Source organism: Ostrea edulis, chromosome 6 (assembly GCF_947568905.1).
Source record: "Ostrea edulis chromosome 6, xbOstEdul1.1, whole genome shotgun sequence".
NCBI classification, from domain to species: domain Eukaryota; kingdom Metazoa; phylum Mollusca; class Bivalvia; order Ostreida; family Ostreidae; genus Ostrea; species Ostrea edulis.
This window is the reverse complement of record NC_079169.1, coordinates 32820139-32844185: the sequence shown is the minus strand read 5'-3', so window position 1 is coordinate 32844185 and position 24047 is coordinate 32820139. Positions and strand designations below refer to the sequence as shown.

The 24047-nt window shown below is 37.1% G+C and overlaps 2 protein-coding genes across 3 annotated transcripts; one reads left to right on the top strand and one right to left on the bottom strand.

The window, feature by feature from the left end:
* Nucleotides 1–7922, top strand: LOC125646769 (galactoside alpha-(1,2)-fucosyltransferase 1-like). 2 transcript variants are annotated; one of them, XM_048873296.2, is made up of 3 exons: nt 1–140; nt 6429–6468; nt 6631–7922. In XM_048873296.2, exons 2-3 carry the CDS (start codon nt 6447–6449, stop codon nt 7566–7568), a joined length of 960 nt encoding a protein of 319 aa, XP_048729253.1. In that variant the 5' UTR covers nt 1–140; nt 6429–6446; the 3' UTR covers nt 7569–7922. The 2 variants fall into 2 exon arrangements, with proteins under 2 accessions (XP_048729253.1, XP_055995326.1); XM_056139351.1 differs by lacking the exon at nt 1–140 and adding an exon at nt 289–471.
* A 13187-nt stretch (nt 7923–21109) lies between these two features.
* On the bottom strand, nt 21110–23969 carry LOC125646771 (28S ribosomal protein S28, mitochondrial). Its single transcript, XM_048873299.2, has 2 exons — nt 23403–23969; nt 21110–21305 (listed from the first exon to the last, which is right to left on the bottom strand). Exons 1-2 carry the CDS (start codon nt 23876–23878, stop codon nt 21134–21136), a joined length of 648 nt encoding a protein of 215 aa, XP_048729256.2. The 5' UTR covers nt 23879–23969; the 3' UTR covers nt 21110–21133.
* Between the last annotated feature and the right edge of the window lie 78 nt (nt 23970–24047).

Here is a 24047-nt window from a genome sequence, read left to right as displayed (position 1 = left end):
CCTCCACAGAATTCCACAGACTTGAGACATTTAGATCCCCTCCTAAGTCTTAGCGATAAGATGGTCTTATCATCCACACGTTCGCCGGGACATGACGCAGAACTGTAGCAACACGTGTGTGCCTCACCATTAATGACAAGGTAAGTCCAGGTAAATAGGAATAATTAAGTGTGAAAATTAAACTTCGGTTCCATAAGACGGGGAAACTGTGCTTCTTTAGTTGACGGTCTGTGGTGGAAATGGAAATAAACAGCAGTGTACAGTGTACACATATGTGTGGGACTTGAATTATGTTATTTTGTTACCTTTGTTGTCACTTGAAAACAGATTCTTTACCATTTACATATGGTGTAGTCAATGACGTTCCCCCGGGGGCGGGATCGTAGGTCGGTACTCTCACGTGATATTTGTTTACATACATGTACTGTTTTAGTGTAAAACACCATTATCATGCTTTGATCGTTTATGAAGGTAAGATGTAATGGGAAATTTTGAGAGAGAGAGAGAGAGAGAGAGAGAGAGAGAGAGAGCACATGTAACTTTTTGCTTAGTCCAGTAAATTCTTATTTGCTATGTCCCACGCCTTGATTTAAAATATTTGATGTATATGAACGCTCGTTGCCTTAAGACAACGCTAAAGGGCATGGATCGTTAGCATACGTTAAATAAGACAAAAAAAAGCGTAACTGATTTTTGTTTTTGTATTTAAATTAAGGTATTCAGTACGTAAATTTAACGGTCACAGAACCATGCTAAAATCAAACATAAGGAATCAGGAGGTTAGATATACATTTATCAAACGTCAGGACGGTCAGTAGACCAGGGTAATTCCACTCAGGTGCTGGAAGCAGTTCAATATGTTATGTTGCCCGATACCGCCGGCTGAGGGCGATAAATAGTTCAATATGTTCTGATGCCCGATACCGCCGGCTGAGGGCGATAAATAGTTCAATATGTTCTGATGCCCGATACCGCCGGCTGAGGGCGATAAATAGTTCAATATGTTCTGATGCCCGATACCGCCGGCTGAGGGCGATAAACAGTTCAATATGTTATGTTGCCCGATACCACCGGTTCAGGGCGATATTGAGCCGTTCCCAGTACCGAGGGTAAAATATCTTGGCAAGATTTTATTGTTCAAATTTTACTGTGATTTGAATACTTGATGATTTGATTCAAAACCTAAAAAATAGCGATATTTCTGAAATTTAGTTATTTCATTTCAATTTCTGTTGAAAATTGATTTGTCTAAATATTTTTTTTTCTCCAAATCACATAATTCTTGAAGATTTTTAAAAGTCGCAGATTTAAAAAAAAAATTAACAAATAAACCGTTATAATTTTCATAAATATTAAAAAATTAGAACATTTACATGAGTCTTCAGATATTCATATCAATGCAAAGTTTGGATTTTAAAATTTATTATCTTATTTGCCTAAAAAAACACACATTTTTCGTTATTCGGGAAAAAGCATATGTCCATATACACACGTATATAGAATTTTAAAACACCAGAGTGCATGTCTGGTATAAGGTATTAATTAAAAGAAGGATATGCTATTTTTACTGAAGCAGTATGCCAGTAAAACATGCAATGACGTTTTGATTGAATTCTTTGTATTTTTATTGTCATTTAATAAAACAACGAAATCTGTCGCTGTAGATCACAGGCAATTACCATAGATCGCTTGGGTTCGAATTCACTGTTAAAGAGTTATCTTTAATACATGTAGTACATTCAGACCCAAACGATATAATTGCCTGTGCTTTAGATATTAAAAACTTATGGGAAATTATTTGCATTTGATTAAGTACTTAATGACTTGATTTGAACATATTTTTATGATAATATATTTCATTTGCAATACAATGAAAACTGTATATTCTGACACTTGTTCAATTCGTTTCACTGGGCATTCCGATCCTTATTTTCATTCTCAATTGTATATTTTCATTTTTTTTTTTTTTAACTTTCTATTCCAACACACTGTATATTTTGAAAAAATAACTGTCTCCCAGTGCATGTCGGATTAGACAGGTTTCGCTGTATAACATTTACCTTGAGATATATTGGACACATGTTTTTAAAACAAGACCCCACCCCCCTTTTTCACGATATTCTACACAAAGATATATATGAATATATGTATAATATGCGAAAACATTACAGGAAGAACTTGCTCACGCTTTCTTAATAAGAAATATTTACATATGCAAATATATATTGACAATTACAATAATTGGGAAAGGCCCAGCATATTCATCATTCAGACAGTTATAATACATATAGTTTAGATCGATTACACGTACATATAGCTTACGTGTCTCTTCAGGATAAGTTACATTATCACATTATGTCAGACGATGTGCTAGCTATCAAAAGGAAACCTTGTCGGAATAAATAGATGTGACGGCATGACACGAATGGGGCATTCAGTAAAGCCAAATGTTGGAAATCCATCGAAGTATAGCATTGAATGTGGTATTCAGATTGTATGTTACACGCATTTAGTACAATGAAGAATTTAACAACAATCTTTTAAATGTTTTTTAAAACAGCAATGAAATAAATCTGGTCGTCGCAATAGTAATTTTTCTACGTTAAAGGGGTATAACTCCATTAAAAAAAATTCCACGAACCGAAACAAAACTCAAGCTGGATCTGTAAATGATCAATATACACCTGCCTACAAAAAAAAATCAGTTTAATATCTCAAGGTGTTTAGAAAAGAATGTCTGGAAAACCGGTACTAAGGTAGCAGGGGACAGTTTCGCACTATAAGCCCGGTTAACTTTTTCAAAAAATGGAAATACCCTACATTTGAAATGATATTACATGTGTAAAAATGTATACAATAATTTTAACTTTTTCAAAAAATGGAAATACCCTACATTTGAAATGATATTACATGTGTAAAAATGTATACAATAATTTTAGGATGCATGTCAAATGTAGCTGAGTGCTTCATAAAAATGTTGATATACAACATGTAGGTGTCACCCAATCTCTACCCAGAGTAGCGCAGCGTAATGCGCCCTCTGGTGAGAGATTGGGTGTCACCATGATTCCTAGCATATAGATGGGTGCAAATACGAAACTAAGACACGTGGTCAGTTGCTGAAGAAATTCCGGTGAAAACATGCATGGTCTAGCAAAAGGTCTGTAGCTGTGAGGGAAGGTGGATGGCCCCATATGCGAGGTAGATTTTTGAGAAGGGCAGATAGGGTTCTTGATTGTGCACAGTGTCTAAATCCCCATGTTTGGTACTGTGATGGTGTGGGGGTGGTGCGGATTAGCCTAAATGAGGGAAAATCCACAGGCACTCGACGTTTTAAATATCTATAATAAAAAAAAATTGTCTTCCTGTAAACATAATATTGTGTTTACAGGAAGACAATTTTTTTTATTATAGATATTTAAAACGTCGAGTGCCTGTGGGGAAATCAAAGCAAAAAAGGGGAACCTGCTCAGAGCATGTTTTGTGCACCAGCACTATAGATTACATGTAATTTAGGGTCATAATTTATTAACTACACTAATATGAAATACAAGTATTGACATAAAAGGAAAATATGATTTTTCATTAGTCTGTCATAATCTGACTTTGGTGTATACCCCCTATCCACATGTTTCAAAACCAAAGAAACTGTCCCCTGCCACCTAACATTAATTTTTCAACGTTACAGGGGCACAACTCCATCAAAAACCAACGAACCGGAACAGAACTCATACTCGAACTTGATTTTAAGTCCACATTTGGTCATCCTACTTCCCTTTTAAAAGATTAAATTCTTCAAAATCATGCTTCAGTTTTAAACACCTTTAATATAAACATAGACACATTGCTGGATCCAGTAAATGCTCATCAATAAACATCTGCATACAGAAGATCAGTTTAATATCTCAAGGCGTTTAGGAAAAAAAATCTGGGTGTCACGGAAGGACGGACAAAGGTAAAACTGTATGCCCCGACCACTTTGTGACGGGGGCATAATAAAGAGTATAAGAGGAAAAATAAAATCTTAAACACACACAAATAAAAGTAAGCACCATTTATCTTTCTGCATGTGTTTAGTAAGGGGCGAAATCGATCGATGTCGGATAAAAATCTAAATTCAAATAGTTAAGAGAAGGGGGAGTAAAAACTCCCGTAAGTTCCTTTTATCCGACATCGATTATACTTTAAATAGTGTGTGGGGGGGGGGGGGGGGGGGGAGCTAAACAAGTGGCTGTTAAAAACCACACAATATTACATTTTATTGTATACTTTAATTTGTGAATAAACAGTAGGAAAGGTATACAGAGTATCATTTATACTCGTATGTTTTTTACTTGTTAATCGATTAGTTTCAACATTCATCACAATTAAATTGAAGGGGGGTGGGGGTGGGTCTTGGTGAATACTGTGAATTTAGTTTTTTGTCAGACATTGAGCTTTTGATCTTGTCCCTAAACCAGAAGTGTTGAAAGAATTAGAAAGGTCACAAAAGGAATATGTATTGTCCTTAGATGACAAAGCTGGAAACAACATTGTCTTTGTAAAGCTTATTTTTAAACGAACTTGGTTTTAAGTCCACATTTGGTCATCCTACTTACCTGGAGTATACCCCAACTTCCCTTTTAAAAGATGAAATTCTTCAAAATCATGCTTCAGTTTTAAACACCTTTAATATAAACATAGACACATTGTTGGATCCAGTAAATGCTCTACCAAGCCCTTATTCTTTGCTCCTCGCGAAAATATTAACAGTTGTGAAGGAGAAACTTCCGACATATTGTGCCACAACATATGCGAGAAGTGGTGTAAATCAAATGTGGATTCTAAAAAATTCCACGAACTTTTAAAGATTAAAATCACAAAACCATTCCCAAAACGTATGACTTTTCAACACTTTACACGATCATTCCTTGCGATAAATCAAAGACTAGGTTTTTTCATGTCATAGACAGTCATCAAAATAATTACTTTGTTAAACACCACCTCGATTCTATTCAAAATAATATGATATTGAAAAGATGCTGGAGTTCCACATTAACATTCCCTACGTAGTCTTTGATGATCAGATCTTCCAACAGTCTGTTGGAATGTACATGAGCGCGAATTGTGCTCTATTATTAGCTGACCTGTTTTCATGTTTCTTATGAGGCAAAACTAAGTCTTGTGCAAAAGCATCTTCATGAGAAGAAATCTCTTGCTGTGGCCTTCAATTCGACATTAGATATATCGATGACGTGTTATCTATTAACAATACCCATTTTCATTCATACGTCGATTCGATGTATCCCAGTAGACAACACATTCTTCCATATTTACTTCATATTTGGATATTTTACTGAACTTAGATGTTAATGGCAAACTAACAACTCAACTTTATGACAAATGGGATGACTTCAGATTCCCTATCATCAACTTTCAATACACTGTATTTATATAGCAATGTTCTATTATTACCTGCATATGGTGTTTATGTCTTTCAACTGATTCGAGAGCATATTCTGCGTATGATTAATTATTAAATCGAGGCAGGCTACTGACAAATAAGTTGATATCACCGGGATTTCAACAATCTCGTTTGAAGTTAGCATTTCGCAAATTTTGTGGTCGTTATTATGATCTAATTTATATATACAACCTAAGTCGACTGCTGTCTGACGTGTTTCATACCAATTAATGAGCCGTTCTTTACACACTGATTTTGACTACGGATCACTTCGTTTACCTGATCAAGATAAAGGGTACACGGCAGGTGTGACCGGTCAACAGGGGATACTTACTCCTCCTGGGTACCTCTGGTGTGGTGTGTTCAGGAGTCCGTGTTTGCGCAACTCTTTATTTTCTATTCTTTATAGAATTTATGAGATTGATCACTGCTCGTTATCCTCACTTAAATGACGTATTACCAAGGGTCTGTGAGCTTTTGCAGTTTCATTGTTTTTATTTCTCGATGAAGGCACTGTAAGAAATTTCAACTTGACATGACGCTTACATTTACAAAACCATAAAAAAAAAACACTGGAAGTATGTCATAATTTGTACACAAAGAACTCTACCCAAAACGTAGACTCCAAATATTCTATGATTTAAAGAGTTTGTGTCTTTTAAGGCCCCCCTATGTATATATAAAGTGTTTCAGAAAAATAACAAGAAATGTTTAGGAATACACCGGCTGTGCGTGGTGCTCAGTTTGTCAAGACAGAAGATTTTGTTCTAAAAAAAGGAGAAAAATTCAATTAGCAGATGCCCCTGGGATTCATATTTTATGGATTTAGCGCAGCCATGAATTATGTACTATAACATGGATAGGTATTGAGACAGTGCAAGGCGCGATATCGACATGCGCATGTTACTAACTTTGTTGACCAATTACAACTTGCAATGCCTAAAAGAACAAGCGATCTTTAGTCACATGTATTGTATCGTTTTAGGGACATGGGCGTGTAGTGATGAGGCGAATTATCAGAACGGGTGAGTATCCTACTGTCTATATACATGTAGATAAATAAATTGAAATTAATAGATATATATCATTAGTTTGACATCTCTGATTTTACGTATCAATCAATAATCAATAATCAGAGATCATAAATTTTCCGATGTCCATGAAAGTTGTTCCTTTCTCTTTTTTAGATCTTCTGCTGATGATTCTGTTCATCAGTCTCATGAGCAACTTTTTTTGCCTCTATTTGTACCTAAGAAGGCCAAAATACCTACTTCCTGTCCACACCGAGGAAAACCGGTTGTGTGTTTACTTCCGGGGAGGCTTGGGTAACAATATGTTTCAGTATGCTTCTACTTACGGAATAGCTCGAACCAGGAACATGTCGGTCGGAATAACACCAGCGTCCATAATGTTTAACACATTCAATATTTCTTCCCAATACTTGATCGGCAAACAGTTTTGCAATGCTGCAGAAAAAGTCGTGGAGAGGAGACCGTGTGCATACGACAGGGGCGCCGTCCTCTTCCTCAAAAGAAACAAAGTAAACTACATTCATAAGTCATATTTACAGTCGTGGAAATATTTCCAAAATGTGGAGGACGATATACGACAACAGTTCGTGTTCATGGAAGATATTCAAAACAAAGCTAGCGCATTAATAAGGACGTTGACCAAACCATTCGCCAGTGAAAACCTGACTGTGGTAGGGGTTCATATACGACGGGGCGACTATAAACTAGAGAAAAATGTCAAATATGGCTATACTCTAGCCACTGGTGAATATCTAGATAGGTCTTTCAAATATTTTAGAGACAGATATCATCCTATTGTGTTCATCGTCTTCACAAATCCAAATGCTGAAGATGTAAAATGGTGTAAATACCATATTAATGGAAGTGATGTGGTTTTCGCGCCGGAAAACCCACGGGAAGTGGATATGTGCGCAATTTCGATGTGCAATCACACCATCATGACTGTGGGGTCTTTTGGCTGGTGGGGGAGTTTTCTAGCAAATGGAACCACCATATACTTCAAAAATGTAGCAAGAAACGACAGCAGTCTCAGGAAGGACTTCAGCTCGGATATGTCCGATTACTTTTTCCCAGGGTGGATAGGAATGGAATGAGGCAGAGTTCTATATATACAACGATAGAGGTGTTCGATTTCAATTCTTTACAGAAAACACTTTCATGTAGATATGTTTCTCTATACATGTACCATTAAGATATAATTATATATATTTTTTAAAACACCTCAATTTTAGTTTTATTTTATGCCCTTTTTATGTATTTATTGTTCTTTGTTTTAGTTCGTTTTACGTGTAACGCGTTTTGGGGGTAATTCATTGTCTTAATTGATTGATTGATTGATTATGGTTTTACGCCGTTTTGGCAATATGTCATCCATTTGATTGTCTTTTAGATAAAGCCCTATATAAATGTACAATAATGATATATATAAATAAAGTGTTCAATTTGAATTATTTACATAAAACACTTTCAAGTAGTTATGCTACCTTTCATAAGTGGTCATTCCAGAATGGCGGAATTGTAGTTTGATTCATATCATTAAAAATATTCGTCCAAACCACAACATGTGCACAAAGGACTCCATATTGCGATTTAAATGCAAATATGAGACCCCCTGTATGGGCTATGATATGAAAATATTGAAAGTCAATGTCATCATGAACAGCAAATCTGAGAATCTTATTTACTGTGCTACTTGCCCAACTTGTGGAGAAAACTGCATAGGACAAACGAACAAACTTAATGCGCAAGTGAGGGTGTATAAACAACAAATGAAAGATCCTAGTGTGCGGACACCCCATGTAGTGAACATTTTGCGGTCTTTTGAAATGTGGACTGAAAATGAAATAACTCGCAAAGCCAAAGAGGACTATTTTATTAAACTTTTTAATCCAAGCTTCATAGAAAATAATTATTTGAAGAAATGAACTACAATTAAGCGTAATATTTTTACAAAATATGTGGGAATTATAGACAATACACAATTTCCGAGTTGCCCAATAGTTCTTTCCCTTTGTGGAACTCTTACGCACAGTGAGACGCAAAACATACTTTCTTCCACACGCGGTGGGTACAAATGCTTATCTCTACCTTCACATATTACCTAAAGGATGATTATCAGGCATCATGCAAGCACCCAAACTGCTAGGACACACAATTTTAGTAAGTTTATGATTATTTGATAATAAAATAGCTCAAATAAAAATCGATAATCACCAACTTTCTTTGATTAAAGTATCACTCGTGCAGAAGAGGAAATTAAAAAAAATTCATATTTAATTCAATGGCCTAATTCAAACAAATATTATTCTTCATATGATCAGTTTAATGTATAGCAACAGCTGATATAAACAAAATTTACGCTTTAATAACTTTTATTCTTATTTACATAGCTAGTCTATAACATTTGTATACATCTTGTATCCACCCAAGCGTTCAACGGAATACTGAATGTACCTCAGAAAAGTTGATATCTCGGAACTTGCGTATTACCAAACGCTACCGTAAAGACCGTACTACAGGGCACCGTGGAGGTTGGACGCTGCCGCGGCCGACAAAGGAAAAGTTGGACAGATAATGTGAAGGAGTGGACAACACTGTCCATGCCAGCACTCATCACAACGGCCCAAGACAGAACCGAGTGGAGAAGGGTTTCTGCTACTTCATCCCTCTTGCCTCCCCAACGACGTCACCCGTAGCTGTAGCGGGATTGATGATGACCGGTTAACGTTATTATGATGTCATAAAGGATTCTGCTCTTCGGATATTTACGGAAAAAGCAGAGCGTCTGGTTGCACGAGACTAAAACAATAATTGTATATGGAGAAAGCGCTAGCAGTAAATGATTGTTTTTTATGGAATGTGTCATTTTGATTTTCATTATTTATTTGCAACTGTACCGAATCAACTAATATATATATATATATATATATATATATATATATATATAGTGGGATAAATTTCCGATATAATCTTCTAGAGTGCTCGACGTGGCCTCACGGAGCTACATAAATTAGATGTTAGATGTCATTTTTCTCCCGACGAGTGAGGGGAAACCATCCCCTTACGAAACAGCCTGTAGAGAAATAAATGTTATGTGATTGAACTCCATCTGATCATCAATTTATATATACATACATATATTGAAAATCACATTTTCCTCTATGAACCAACCAATTTCAGCGCGCGACACAATCCGTTCACATTGACTGCACGAACGGACAAACTCCCCGTCGAGGCCTCATTACGTCACAGTGCCTACGAATAGACCTCTCCTATGTGACGCACCACAATATACAGATTTGTATATTGTGAGTCCGCGATTATCACGCAGACAAATTACACTAAAGAAGTAGTTCGCAGTTAAAAGTCTGAAGATATCAATATTAAAAGCATTAATATAAAAGTATGGATTTTATTTTAAACATAAAATGATCAAAAGATCATTAAAAAGTAGGGATACTCTGTTCAAATTATTGTGTAAAGTAATGAATTTGATGTTTACGTTCTTGTTTTGAAAGTTGGTTACGTTTGACGTTATGTTTTTTCGTCATTCTACAGTGACGTCACAGTATACGCGGCCTAAGAAATCGCTATCCCATAATGCCTAAGTGGAAGAGTTTGGTTTGTGAGCAAACGAACTCTGGTGGAAGTTTGCACGAACGGATTATGAACTAGCTTAAAGCACGCGCACGCGACTGAGAGCGCGTAATGGTTTGAAAAGAATAGAACATCTGTTACAAAGATCTCGCAAGTCACATCTTTGGATTAAGATTGTAAACTTACGTGGATTATCATCCCAATCTTGCGGTCTCCTACCTCCAAAATACAGTGCACCTTGCAATGTTGATAACGAAATGTGACGTCATGTCTATGTGTTGACGTACGTCACAATAACTACTGTGACAGAGGCTAGGAGTTCGTTTTATGCAACGAAATAGAAGCAATGTAAACAAACGGTGTTTTAGTAAATGAATATAAATATAAGAAATGAACATCACTTTTGAGCTGTTCATGGTCAGTATGAACGGATTTGGATTTGAGGCAAATTTTGAGCTGTTCATGGTCAATATGAACGTATTTGGATTTGAGGCAAAATTTGCCTCAAATCCAAATCCGTTCATACTGACCATGAACAGCTCAAAAGTGATGTTCATTTCTTAAATATATATATATTATATATGTATCTATATCTATATCAATGACGGATTTAGAGGGCGGTGCAGGAAGCTTTTATGTAAATTTAAGGTAAATTGCGGTATCTTGTTTCGGAAAATGTACTAAACGATAAAAGAAGCAACAATTTCCACTCCCGGAGAAATAAATTACAAAATCTTTTGATTTCTTGAATTACTTTAGAATTACTTTATTGGGAGAACTTCATTTTTTCCAAAAAACCCTTAAAATTTGGGTCATTTAATTAATTTCACCTTTAAAAAATGATAGAAAATAGTACAAATGACTAAATAGGAGAAATATTTCAAGCTCCATAAAATCTGTAAAACCCAGGAGCTTTCGGGGGCTTCGCCCCCCGGACCCCCACAAGGGCTTCGCCCTGGACCCACTGCCTCATAAAGTGGCGCCTCCCGTAACCGCAATTCCTGGATCCGCCCCTGTATATGTTAATTTTCGGGACATCAAAGTTTTCGATTTTCGGCGCAAATCTCTATAAAAATTGACCTTTAGAGAGTTTCTTTCCTAATAACTTTGATACCCCTAAAAGTCTATAGATACATGAAGAAGTTCAAGTTGAGGATCCGGGTTAGAATCGGTCCTCAGTACCCCTTTTTTGTCGTAAGACGCGACTAAATGGGGCTGGGGCGGTCCTTCGGATGAGACTGCAAAAACCGAGGCCCCATGTCACCGCAGGTGTGGCACGATAAAGATCCCTCCCTGCTCAAAGGCCGTAAGCGCCGGGCATAGGCCTAAATTTTGCAGTTCTTCACCGGTAGTGGTGACGTCTCCATATGAGTGAAATATTCTCGAGAAGGACGTTAAACAATATACAATCACGTTCACTCACCTTGTTTGTCTTTTCTCCGCTTCGGGATCGCCACTCTGTATGTAGCGTTCAACCCGGTGGGAAACATACCTAACAAGTAATATAACTTTCAGAATTAATTCCCGGAGTCAAATGGAAAGGGGTAAGAGAGACAGGGAACAAGAGAGGTGGTCCCATCCCTCATTTTTCCAATTTCCTTCAGGATTTCAGGTGGATGAGTGAGTGGGAGGTAAATTTAACAAATTAATGTCCCCCATCTTCCAATTGTATTCGATTAACGGAAGCATTTCAGGAAGACCCCAGCTGCCAAATTCCAGCCCTGAATATAACATTATAAATATCATGTATTTGTTACCTTAATTAGTAAGCTGATTAATTTGACCCCAGGAGATCTAAAAAGTGATAGAGGTAATTCTTTTGTGCAAGATTATTCGATACCATGACATTTCATTGATAAATCTCAAAACAGTTTCTGAAACCATTGATTATTTCTAACCAAGTGACCAAGACCTAGAACATAATGTGGGTCGACTTCATCAAGTCAAAAAGACTCTTCCAGGGAAGTTTCGTTGCTAAAGTTCAAATAGTATTCACCAGAGAACATATCTCAACTGGTGACCTTAACCTTTTAACCTCAAAAACAATATATCCTTGGCTTTAGTCATTGGCTGCAGAACTGTAGTAGCAACAACCACGCTCGCTAGGTGGCGCGTCATGTTCCATTTTTATTTCTACAGGAAAAGTGGGACGAGGTTCCACCCTATTTTTTACGGGCTAGTATGGATAAACCTAGAGCCTACGAATGATGCAAAGTTGATCGTTCGGATCTAAAATAGCTATATTTAGCGTATCTCACGTGATTAGGCATATTCCAGAAAATCCCTTTGAGATTGAAGCGATTAAGCAGAGCGAGTATATGTAAACATTTACTTAATGGTGAAATACGCAACAAAGAGTGACATATTAATACATTTTATGCATGAATAAATTATACTGAGGTCAAACATGGACGATAATTGCCCGTGTTCATATAGTATTTGATTGATTTAGATATCCAAGGAAAGATAACTCCCATTATTAACGTACACACAACGTACCGGTGATATACAATAATACAATGTTTATACATTTCTGAATGATGAGTGAATCTTTATTTTCATCAGAATCTTTTCCATCATACTCGCAGACCAGGTCCCCATTCTCCTACCAGTGTCAATCTGTGACTGATAGCAGTGCGGTATTTAATTTGATATAGTCTAGAGGAAATTCGAAATATGGTAGTGACATTTCTTCCTCACTGAATTAGCTGGATTTTTAACGTTTAAAGAAAAGTGGGGTATGGACTGGGGGGTTAAAAATGCTATTTGCCAAATTTTCAACAATATTAATTACAAGGCAAGGCAAAAGGGGTCATAAGCTACAGATGATGCAATTTTCACTTGCAAGTTGCACTGCCACAAGTTACACTTAATAAGTGACTTACTTATAGATAAATAAAGTAACTTACAAATATTTTATTTATTTATTTATCTATCATTTCATTTCATTTTTTTTTAATATCATGGTTTGTACTTGTAGAGTCATCGCAATAAAGGGACATTAATTATTAGTGTTACAAAAAAATCTGATCATGCAGTTTTTAAATTTCTGAATTTTGAAAAAATAAAAATAAATAAATAATACATTCTGATACCACTCAGCCCCCCGACTGGCCAGATAGTTCTGCTTCTGTCAGTTCTGATGCAACTAGCTCAGCCCCCAGACTGGCCAGAGAGTCCACTGTTTCGGTAAATTCTGATAATGATGCAACTCAGCCACCCCCCCCCCCCCCCCCCCGACAGCTCTACCAGAAGTTCTCGGAAAAGACTTGCTGTTGTTTAATAAATCAGTTTTCCTATTAATTGTACTTTTGCTCCTGTTCATCAGCTCATTAGGCTATGGCCCAATCTGATTAAATTTAAGATCGTTGATCCGATCTGTATTCCTCTTCCTTTCCTGTATCTGTGAAGTCCAGAGGTGAGATATATTCTTTCCAAAACAACTAAGAATTATCATGGAACAATTTAGTATTAATTGTTTTCCTTTTCTGTTGTATGCCTTATTTCAAGAAATAACTTTCAGGTCACTTTTTAATGTGAAATGGAACATTTTCAATTTTTGACAACCTGACGGTAGGGGTGTTTAAGGCCCTATACCTCATTTTCTGTAAGGAAGTGGAGTAAAAGGAATCCAGAATTGGATTCAGCATACTCAAAATTGGTAATTACACCTGCTTTTTATTGTTTTGGGTAATGGTGTTTCAAGAAATAAAGTTGGGTCACTTTTTGATGCGAAATGAAACATTTTCCGTTTTTGGCAACCTGACGGTAGGGGTGTTTGAGACACTATATCTCATTTTCTATAAGAAATTGGAGTAAAAGGAATCCAGATTTGAAATCAGCATACTCAAAATTGGTAATTACACCTGATTTTTATTGATTTGGATAATTTTTAAAAAATGGGTGGTGGTTGCTAACTGTAGATCTCTTGAAAAATAATGGGACAAACAAGATATGTTCGTCTTTCCCCATACGCACCATTTTCCTGGAGAGCCACAGTTCTGCAGCTATTTAGTCATATGAACTTTCGATATTAAAGCTAACATAGTATTTGACGTATCATTCCGAAATCACTTCTTACCATATGCAAACTAATGACCTTGACCTTTTGTACCTAAAAAACAATCATCTTTAACTCATGCTGGAAATTTGTCGTGTGTAGCTTCATTTCTAAGGTTCAGATAGCATTTATCGTAATGAGATTTCATCCAAAAAGCAAGTTGTTACAGATGAGCACTCTACCAAACTTTTCCCCCCACTCCTCCATATAATTACATAAAAGTTTTTACATTTAGTATTATTATACAGATGCCTAGTATCAAAATTCTTACTGAGTGTTCTTCCTTCTGCTGTACTGATCAGCATAAATTCAAAAGAGAAACAATCGAAAGCAAATTTTGACAAGTGCTGATCAAAGGGAGATTATTTTTACACAACATCTGCAATACTTTCACTCCACTACTGTAACAGGAAGGTAGAAAATGCAACAGACCAGACCAGGCTTGGATTTCTCGAAAAACTCTCAAATTCAAGTTTGAGGTGTTTTTTATTTGAAACTCAAAATTTTAGTAAAATCTCAGACTTAAGACAAAGTTTTGACTCAAGATTATTTCAAGAAATCCTGACCAAGATTCAAACCTGACCCCCGTTTTCTCTAGCAAGTTTGCTCTACCACCTGAGCTATCTGTATGGAGCACCAAATTAACATAAACTCAAATAATTGAAGATATTTTCAATTATTTGAAGACATCATCAATTCAATTATTACTCTCTTTAACTGAATTAATGCACACATTAAATCAATTATTGCTCTCATCAAATGAGTTAAAGCGCAGTATTTCAATTATTGTTCTCATCAATTGAATTAATGCACGCATCAATTGATTTAATGAGAGCAATAATTGATTTAATGCGCACATTAATTTAATTATTGCTCTCTTCAATTCATTTGATGTGTGCATCAATTAAATTAAAGAGAGCAATAATAGATTTGATGCGTGTATTAATTCAATTATTGCCTTCTTTAATTCAATTGATGAGAGCATCAATTTCATAGAAATATAGATTGCAATAATTAATTCAGAGCTCAGTATAAGTAATCTGATGATCTCTTTAATTCAATTGAAGTTATCTTTAATTGAAATAATCTAACTGCTCCCCAGAAAGTCCTTTCAGAACTTAACCATTTCAGATCAATTTGTACATACATCACTTCATAAATTTTCCTTTTTGACTTGAATCTCTCTTCATACTTATTAGCCATAAAAACAAAATGCAGTCTTGTGTACAAACTAATTTGTATATGTATTTACCAGAGCTATTCTGCGCTAAGATGTCGTTTCTTTCTGCCAGGACAGTGAAATCATTCAAAATGCATCAGAGGACTTCATGAAAATGAGCAGGAAGGAGGGAGTATTCATTAAACACATTTCTATTCTGAGGAAGTAATGCGCACAATAAGTCTTTTGAAGAGAGCAACAATTCAATTAAAGAGATCATTAATTCAATTGTGGATATGTTGAATTGAAGATATCTTTAGCTGCTCTCTATAAAAGAAGTATTGCTCTCTTCAAATGAATTAAAGATATCAATAATTCAATTGAAGAGAACAATAATCCGACTTAACTCACTATGAGTTAAGTCCAGTTATTGATATGAACAGAACATGTATTTGTCCAGGCAAAGAAACATAACTCTCGCATTCGATAGAATTGCGCGGTTTTGACACTATCCCCCCAAACACCTATCGTGACACTTTCCCTTTTCTAACCCGCGTATATCTACTGCGCAAGCGCGAATTGCTAGTTCTTTTTGAGTTCCATGTCGACGAAAATACAAATTGTCTCGATCACGAAATCCAATTCAACACCATCGCCCGTCCTCGACTGACTTCCAACATATTTGGGTAAAGTAAACACATATATAATTTGCGAAAATGTTGCGACGTACGAAACGCCCTTCCAAATCACCTTATGCCAGACCGGCACAACACCCTGCACTTCGTTCATTGCCCACACGGACTTCGACCCCTGCAATTATTGCCCAGACTCAACCCCGTTCGACAACCCAACCCCAAGTGGAGAACCAGATAGAGGACACGCCTCTCGCTCAACCACTAAGGCAGCCTCCCAGCCTCATCACGGAAGCAACTGTATCCACACAGCCACCAGCAGCACCTGAGACACCCTACATAACAGGTGAAAATCCTCTTATAAGCATCACTGATGAGCTTGGGGTTCACGTCCCTCAAGCCATCAAAGATAAAATTTGGGCAAAACAATATGTTGATTTGTCAAAACTTCTCGATTCAGAATCAGAAAACGGCCATGATGCGCACAAATTTTCAATCATAGAGGGTCAATTAGTTGCAGAACCCAAGGTCAAACATATTAAAATTGCCACGATCGATAACTGGATCGATGCGTTTTTAATATTCGCAAGTATATATCTCGCTAGGCACCCTTCCGACATCCAGGCCATCTTGAAATATATCCATACCATTCGCATGGCACATGGCCGCCAAACAAATTGTAACTGGCTCGAGTACGATAGGCAGTTCAGGCTAAAAATCTCAAAAAATCCCACTATCTCCTTTGGTTCCATTGATGCTGAGTTATGGCTCATGTATATGCAATCACAGGTCTCCTACTCATCAAATCACTCAAAAACTGCATTCAAGTGTTTTATTTATAATTTTAAAGGTTCATGCCTTAAACCACACTGCACATTCCAACATGTTTGTATGCACTGCAACAAGTCTCATCCCCGCATACACTGTTGGTCATTCAACTCTCCTCAATCCAAGTCTACTACCCCAACTCCCCCTCGTCCAAACACGGCTCAAAACTATCCCCCACAAAGTAACGATTTTCGAAATTACAAACCAAAACATTCTTTTCAACCACAGCGGACGAGATTTAATCAACCTAGGTTCAACTCCAATTAAGCGCCCAGTACTTGCGAAATATTTAGCACTATATCCAAATACCGAAGATGCCCAATTTTTGCTTAACGGTTTCTCTTTCGGATTTTATTTGAACTACTCGGGTCCTAGAGTTTACCTACATCCGAAAAACATGAAATCAGCAAGCGAGCATGCAAATCAGTTATTGACTATTATTGAAAAAGAAATCGCATTAGGACGTATAGCTGGACCTTTTTCCAACCCCCCTTTCCCCAATTTCCGTTGTAACCCTATAGGCGTTTTGCCTAAGAAAGACGGGGGTTGGAGGTTAATTTCAAATCTATCGGCACCTGTAGGTATTAGCGTTAATGAGCATATTGACCCCATTTTGTGTTCAGTTCACTATGCTTCATTCGACCAGGCAATTTCCTTAATACAAACCTCGGGTAAAGGGGCGTTACTTTGCAAGATGGACTTGTCTAGTGCATTCAGACTTTTGCCAATTCATCCATCAGATTTTGCTTTATTAGGCATGTGTATTCGAGACCAATATTACTTTGATATGTGTATGCCGTTTGGGTGTGCCATCGCTTGTTCAACATTCGAAAAATTTTCATCATTCCTCCATTGGCTAGTAGGCCGAAAGGCACTCAATCAAAATCTCACCCATTACCTTGACGATTTCTTGTTCGTTGGTAAACAAAATACTTCACAATGTTTAGATATTGCCAATAATTTTCAGGCAACTTGTGAGGAATTAGGCGTTCCAATAAACCATAAAAAAACACAAGGCCCGACCACACGATTGTGTTTTTTAGGTCTGGGAATCGATACGGTAGCACAGATCATTTTTATACCAGACAATAAGATTCAAGAACTTCAGTCCAAACTTCATGCGTTAGTCGCTTTAAAAAAGGTTACCCTTAAAGAAATGCAATCATTATGCGGCTCCCTCAATTTCTTTGCTAAAGCCATTCCAGGCAGCAGGGCATTTAACCGCAGATTCTATAACTCCACCATTGGCATACGGAAACTTTACTTTCTAATCAAAGTTACACAAGCAATCAGAGACGACGCAAATGTTTGGCTCAATTTTCTCGAGCATTACAACGGGTATTCCCCCTTTCCAGAATTACATTGGTCTACTAACCAGGCCCTTAACCTCTTTACCGATAGTTGCGGATCCTACGGCGGAGGTGCAATTTTTCAGAATCATTGGGCAGTAATTTCCTGGCCATCTTCATGGGGTAACGAGGTACGACGGGATATTACTTTTTTAGAGCTAGTTCCCATCTTATTAGCTATTTGGGTCTGGGCTGATCATTTTAAAGCAAAGAAATTGCTTATAAACACCGACAACATAGCTTTGGTACACATACTAAATTCTCAGTCTAGTAAGTCTCAGCGCGCCATGTCTCTCTTAAGGCCACTAATATTGTTATGCCTGAAGTACAACATCCAGATTAAATCCACTCATATATCGGGCTATAAAAATTCCATTGCAGACTCTATTTCTCGATTTCAGTGGGAAAAATTCAGGACCCTCGCTCCACATGCAGACAAGAATCCAGCCCTCATACCTCCGGCATTATTGACTCTTTTAGACCTCAAGTAGATTGTTTGCTTGACGCCGCCATAGCAAAAAACACAGCATCAACTTATCAAAAAGCCCTAAACTCTTTTCTGAACTTTCGTATCAAATATAAATTGCAGTTATGTTGGCCCCCACCAGTTGACCAGTTTATTAACTATATTGCTTTCTTGAGTGCCAACAAAGTATCGTTTTCAACCGCTAGGTGTTACCTAAGTGGCATTAGTTACAAAATTCAGTTAGAGGGCGGTATTGACAATACTAGGGCATTCATAGTAAGGAAAATGCTAGAGGGATTCCATATGCTGAACCCAGCAAAGGATATCCGTTCCCCTATCACTCTTCGTATACTGAACCAGTTAATACCTATCCTGCCTGTAGTTTGTTCAAGCTCATACGAAGCCACTATGTTTTCCACCGCTTTTCAGTTGGCATTTTTTGCATTGTTGCGGGTTGGCGAAATTACCTTCACTAGTCATGCCACTCCTACACTGTTGTACAATGACGTATCAATAGGCGATGAACATATTTCGTTGTTTATAACTGGTTCAAAAACGGATCAATACAATAAGGGTTCTACTTTGCACATTCCACTGAACTCCCAAACAGATTCATTGTTCAAGCACTTGCACAACTTTTTGTCCATTAGACCCCAATCACGTGGCCCATTTTTCTGCCACCTTAACGCCAAACCGCTCACTAGATATCAATTTACATCATTATTGCACAGGTCTATTGAATTTATCGGTTTAGATACCTCTATTTTTAAGTCTCATTCATTCAGAATAGGTGGAACTACCCATTTGTTTTTACAAGGAATCCCCGAAGATGAAATTAAGGCTAGAGGCAGATGGAAATCTGACGCATTTAATTCCTATATCAGAGCCTAAAGTTTAAATTTTTTAGTATACCTGCAACATTTCGTGTTCTAATTGAATACCCAAGTTTGTAGGTTCCCGTACTACTGTCTGGATCATTGGCTCTTCCATTATTAATCATGCTGCCCGCCACGCAGAAAAGCATTTCGGAAACCAGCATATGGATCTACTACAGCACAATATCTCAATTTTTTGGTCCGGTAAGAGCGGTATGGTGTGGGATGAGGTGGAGCCAATAGTTAAAAGTATTGTTCAAAAAAGGGGCAAACCTGACGTTATATTAATTCATGGCGGGGGTAACAGTATTGGTACAATGCCCTTGGCTAGATTGCAAAAGTTCATGAAATTAACTTTTGCAAATTTACAAACTTTTCTTCCACAAACTCGATTCATATGGTCCCAAATTCTCCCCAGGCGTTACTATAGACATATGTTCTCAAATATTGCAGCCGATAAAGCACGTAAGCGTATCAACAAATCTTTAGCGCCATTTGTAATAGCACGCAATGGCGCATACATAAAATACCCAGGACTTCAACAATGTTCTTCCACGTTTTATAGAGACGGTACGCATTTGTCGGATATTGCTCAGGTTACGTTTTTAAACACCATCCGGGATGGATTGCTTAGCATCATCCAAAGAAACGCTCGAATATTTCCTTAACCACACGGCTATTTGATAAGCAGTCTCCCTGTCATGGCTCGAGCAAAATTTTGCCCGCTCGTGGCGGATGTCTTCATGTACGTAAATATTTCTCATACATACATGAAGACATTTGGCCGAATTTTGCTAAGCCTGCCACAGATTTTGTTTCATTCCAGGTCCGTGGCTAATAATTAGGCTTATTGACATTGCATGATTGATATTGATTGATTGACAAATTGAAATGATTGATTGATTGAAATGATTGATTGATATATTGATTGATTGACACATTGGTGGAATGAAATATTGATTGATTGATTGAAAATATTGATTGATTGACACATTGGTGAATTGAAATATTGATTGATTGACACATTGGTGGATTGAAATATTGATTGATTGAAAATATTGAGTGAATTATTGATTGATTGACCGAAACATGGATGGACTATTGATGCTACAACATAACTATCCAAAAGTCGTTGTAGATCATGGATTTATACATACTGATGTTTTGTATTAATATGAACATTGTCGTTGAATTGAAAATACGTTTTTATTAAGTAAAGCCATGACAAAGACTGCCAATACGTGTTATCGTTCTGTTCTATTGAAATAATTGAATTAATGCGCACATTAAATCAATTGTTGCTCTCATCAAATGAATTAATGTGCACACTATATAAATTATTGCTCTCTTCAATTGAATTGTAGTGTGCATCAATTCAATTGTTGATATCATTAATTCATTTGAAGAGATCATTAATTCAATTAAAGCACACATCAATTCAGCTGAAGAATTAATGCTATCATCAATTCAATTAATGCGTGCAATAATTCAGAATTGAAGATATTATTAATTATTTGAAGAGATCTTTGATCAAATTGTTGCGCGCATCAAGATATCTTCTTTATTTGAGTTTTATGTTAATTTGGCGCTCCATACATCTGGCCATAGGCAATATCGAACTGCCACACTATTTTCACTTTACAGGCCTCATAAAGAAGCAAACAATGCATCACATTTATGTCTTTAATACAAATTAATACAATATATTTTCCTGTAATTCTTCTTGCAAGATTTCTTTTTGTGTCATGTGACCCAGAAGTACTGCATCTGCCTCTAGTAAGGAAGTGTGTCGAGCTGACCCCAGAAATTTGTCTGCCATTTCAAACTCTTTAAGTAGTAGTTTCACTCTGGTACCGTATGTGTAGCTGTAACAGTATTGAGAACATCATGATATCAGTAATTTCAGAAACAGCTCCAGAAACTCCAGTCTTTTAGTTTGTGCACCAGTATCCGCTAAATCTTTCGTATAAATGATACATAGGCAAATGTGTAAATTTCAAAATTAATTTAATTAAATGTCATTTTCTCTAAAGTTGGAAAACCTTTTACTCAAATCTGTCAAAGTCTATGCATTCTCCCCTCATATATACATTGATGCATGCAGAGAGATTATAATAATTCAATGACTACCGCCATCAAAATATGTTGATAACAGCTAACACATCGATCATCAATGTGTGGGAATGTACTAGTCTATCTGCACGTTTTTAAGTATACATGGAGAAAAATGTGTTTTTGACCGAGTTAGATGATGTGTTGATAATTATGACAAATTTGTTCAGCCCTCCAGTTCGGTGAGTCTCTAGTTCACAACCATCATGGTGATCCTAGAATCATTCTACTACATTTCCTCTCTGCAGCAGTAAACTGCATTAATGGCTATTGTGACATATTTTGTAAGCTATTGAGTTAATGGGAGTCTCTCGAGAAGAGTAGTCATTCTATGAATGTATCTCTAATGCTGTCATGTAAATGTGAGACAATCGGGGCACCCCAAAAGAGATGGAACACTGTAACTATTTGAACATTTCCACCGATGGAAATGACTACATGAGTAGTTACAATGAAAGCAACCAGAATTCAGCAAGAAATTGCAGAACTAAATCATGTAGGACTGTCCTAATATCAAATCCAGTCCACGTCTCAAGATTGAGTTCAGCATTCAGATCCCATGATCTAAGGGGAGCAGGTATAAAACAGCGGGGATGAGTTTACTTGAGGTGCCATACTATGATAGCTTTGGGAGAAGTATAAAACAGCAGGGGTGAGTTTACTTAGGGATGAGTTTACCTGAAGGTGCCATCCTATGTTAGATTTGGGAGGGGAGGTATAGAACAGCGGGGGCGAGTTTACTTTGGGGTGAGTTTACTTGGAGGTGCCATACCTGGGTTCGAAATTAACTCATGTCCGTAAGTCCGAGACTAGTAAAAAACGTGTCGGACTAGTGAACTCTCTATAGCACTAGTCCGAACGGACTAGTGAAAATCCGGAAATCAATCTTCAATTGGTAAAGATTTTTAGGAAGATTTGTCTGAGTCTCTTAGATGTTTGAACTTATGGTTGATTACTTGCATGGTCAAGTGTTTGCATGACTATGACATCCTGATCTTTCAAACACACGGAATGCATTCGAGACCGCCATTCTTCGAACGTGCACAAATTGTCAAATTCCTGCCAATTCCGAACGCCGAGTACACATCACGAAAACGTGTTCTAGGTGTGAGAATTGCAAGTAGTGTGGTCTGAGAACATGCACGTTTGTGCACACATGTTCTCGTCATTCGCGACTCTAACACAGTAGTTCATAACACTATAGCTCATGACTTGGTCAATCGAGTGAATTTTATTGACTTTATTGATAAAATTTCGAACCCCTGTGACTCTAAAATCTGAGCACCAAAACAACAGGAACATCGATCTCGAACACACTTATGGACATTTATAAAAGGATTAACTCGGAGGTTAATATTGCATGCTTCTGAAGATTTTAAATGCGAAATAAAATATGGTGGTCTCTTTTTCTTCTGTAGGTGTCAGAAATTGATTTGTTTGCAACTGTGACGTGTTTGGTTTGATTAAATTGAAGATCATTTTATGATATACTGGACGGACTAGTGAAATGCTTTGCGGACTAGTGAACATCAACAGTGACTAGTCCGTACAGACTAGTGCTTGAAAAAGTTAATTTCGACCCCTGCATACTATGATAGCTTTGGGAGGGGAGGTATAAAACAGCGGGGGTGAGTTTACTTTGGGGTGAGTTTACTTGGGAGTTGCCATACTAGGATAGCTTTGGGAGGGGAGGTATAAAACAGAGGGGGTGAGTTTACTTTGGGGTGAGTTTACTTGGAGGTGCCATACTATGATAGCTTTGGGAGGGGAAGTATAAAACAGCGGAGGTGAGTTTACTTGGAGGTATACCGTACTACGTTAGCTTTGGGAGTGGACTAGATTCTCTGTACCTCTTGTCACAGCGTTTAACAACCTCCTCCTTCCCAGTGTCGTCGTTCGTTTTTATCTCTGTAATCGTCGGACGTGGACATACACAATGAAATTTACCACCAAAGTCAATATACAAATCATCATTCACAACGTCTATCACTTTCCCCATTACTATTGAACCTGAAAAGTTCCCTAACTGGCAAAATTTTGATCTTCGAAACAAAGCTTCAAAAGTTACATTCTGCTTTGACAGATCTGGAGCTGGTGTCACTTCGAATCCGCCGATTTTCTGTTTAAGTAACTGCATGTCTCGATCCTCAAGAAGTTTTTTGTAACCATCTACACTTACACAAGATGTTGCTCTAAAACACCTGTGATATCCTTTGAATAGTTTTGATAAATTCGTCCTCCTCGCGAGTTTGGTCGCCATACTTGAGGTATGTGTAAAAGTAGTTCCGCCACTTTGAGGGGTGGGTGTAAATGTAGTCCGGGACATATGTCCCGGGACATATGTCCCGCGATGTCCGATATTGATATTCGCCGATTTAACGTTCTATGTTAGTTTTTCTTTAAATATCTTACTAAATGTGTTTTAAGACAATCACCAAGTGTCTTCATTGTGAATTTGATGTATGAAAATTCCCTAATTATTTGATAAATAACTT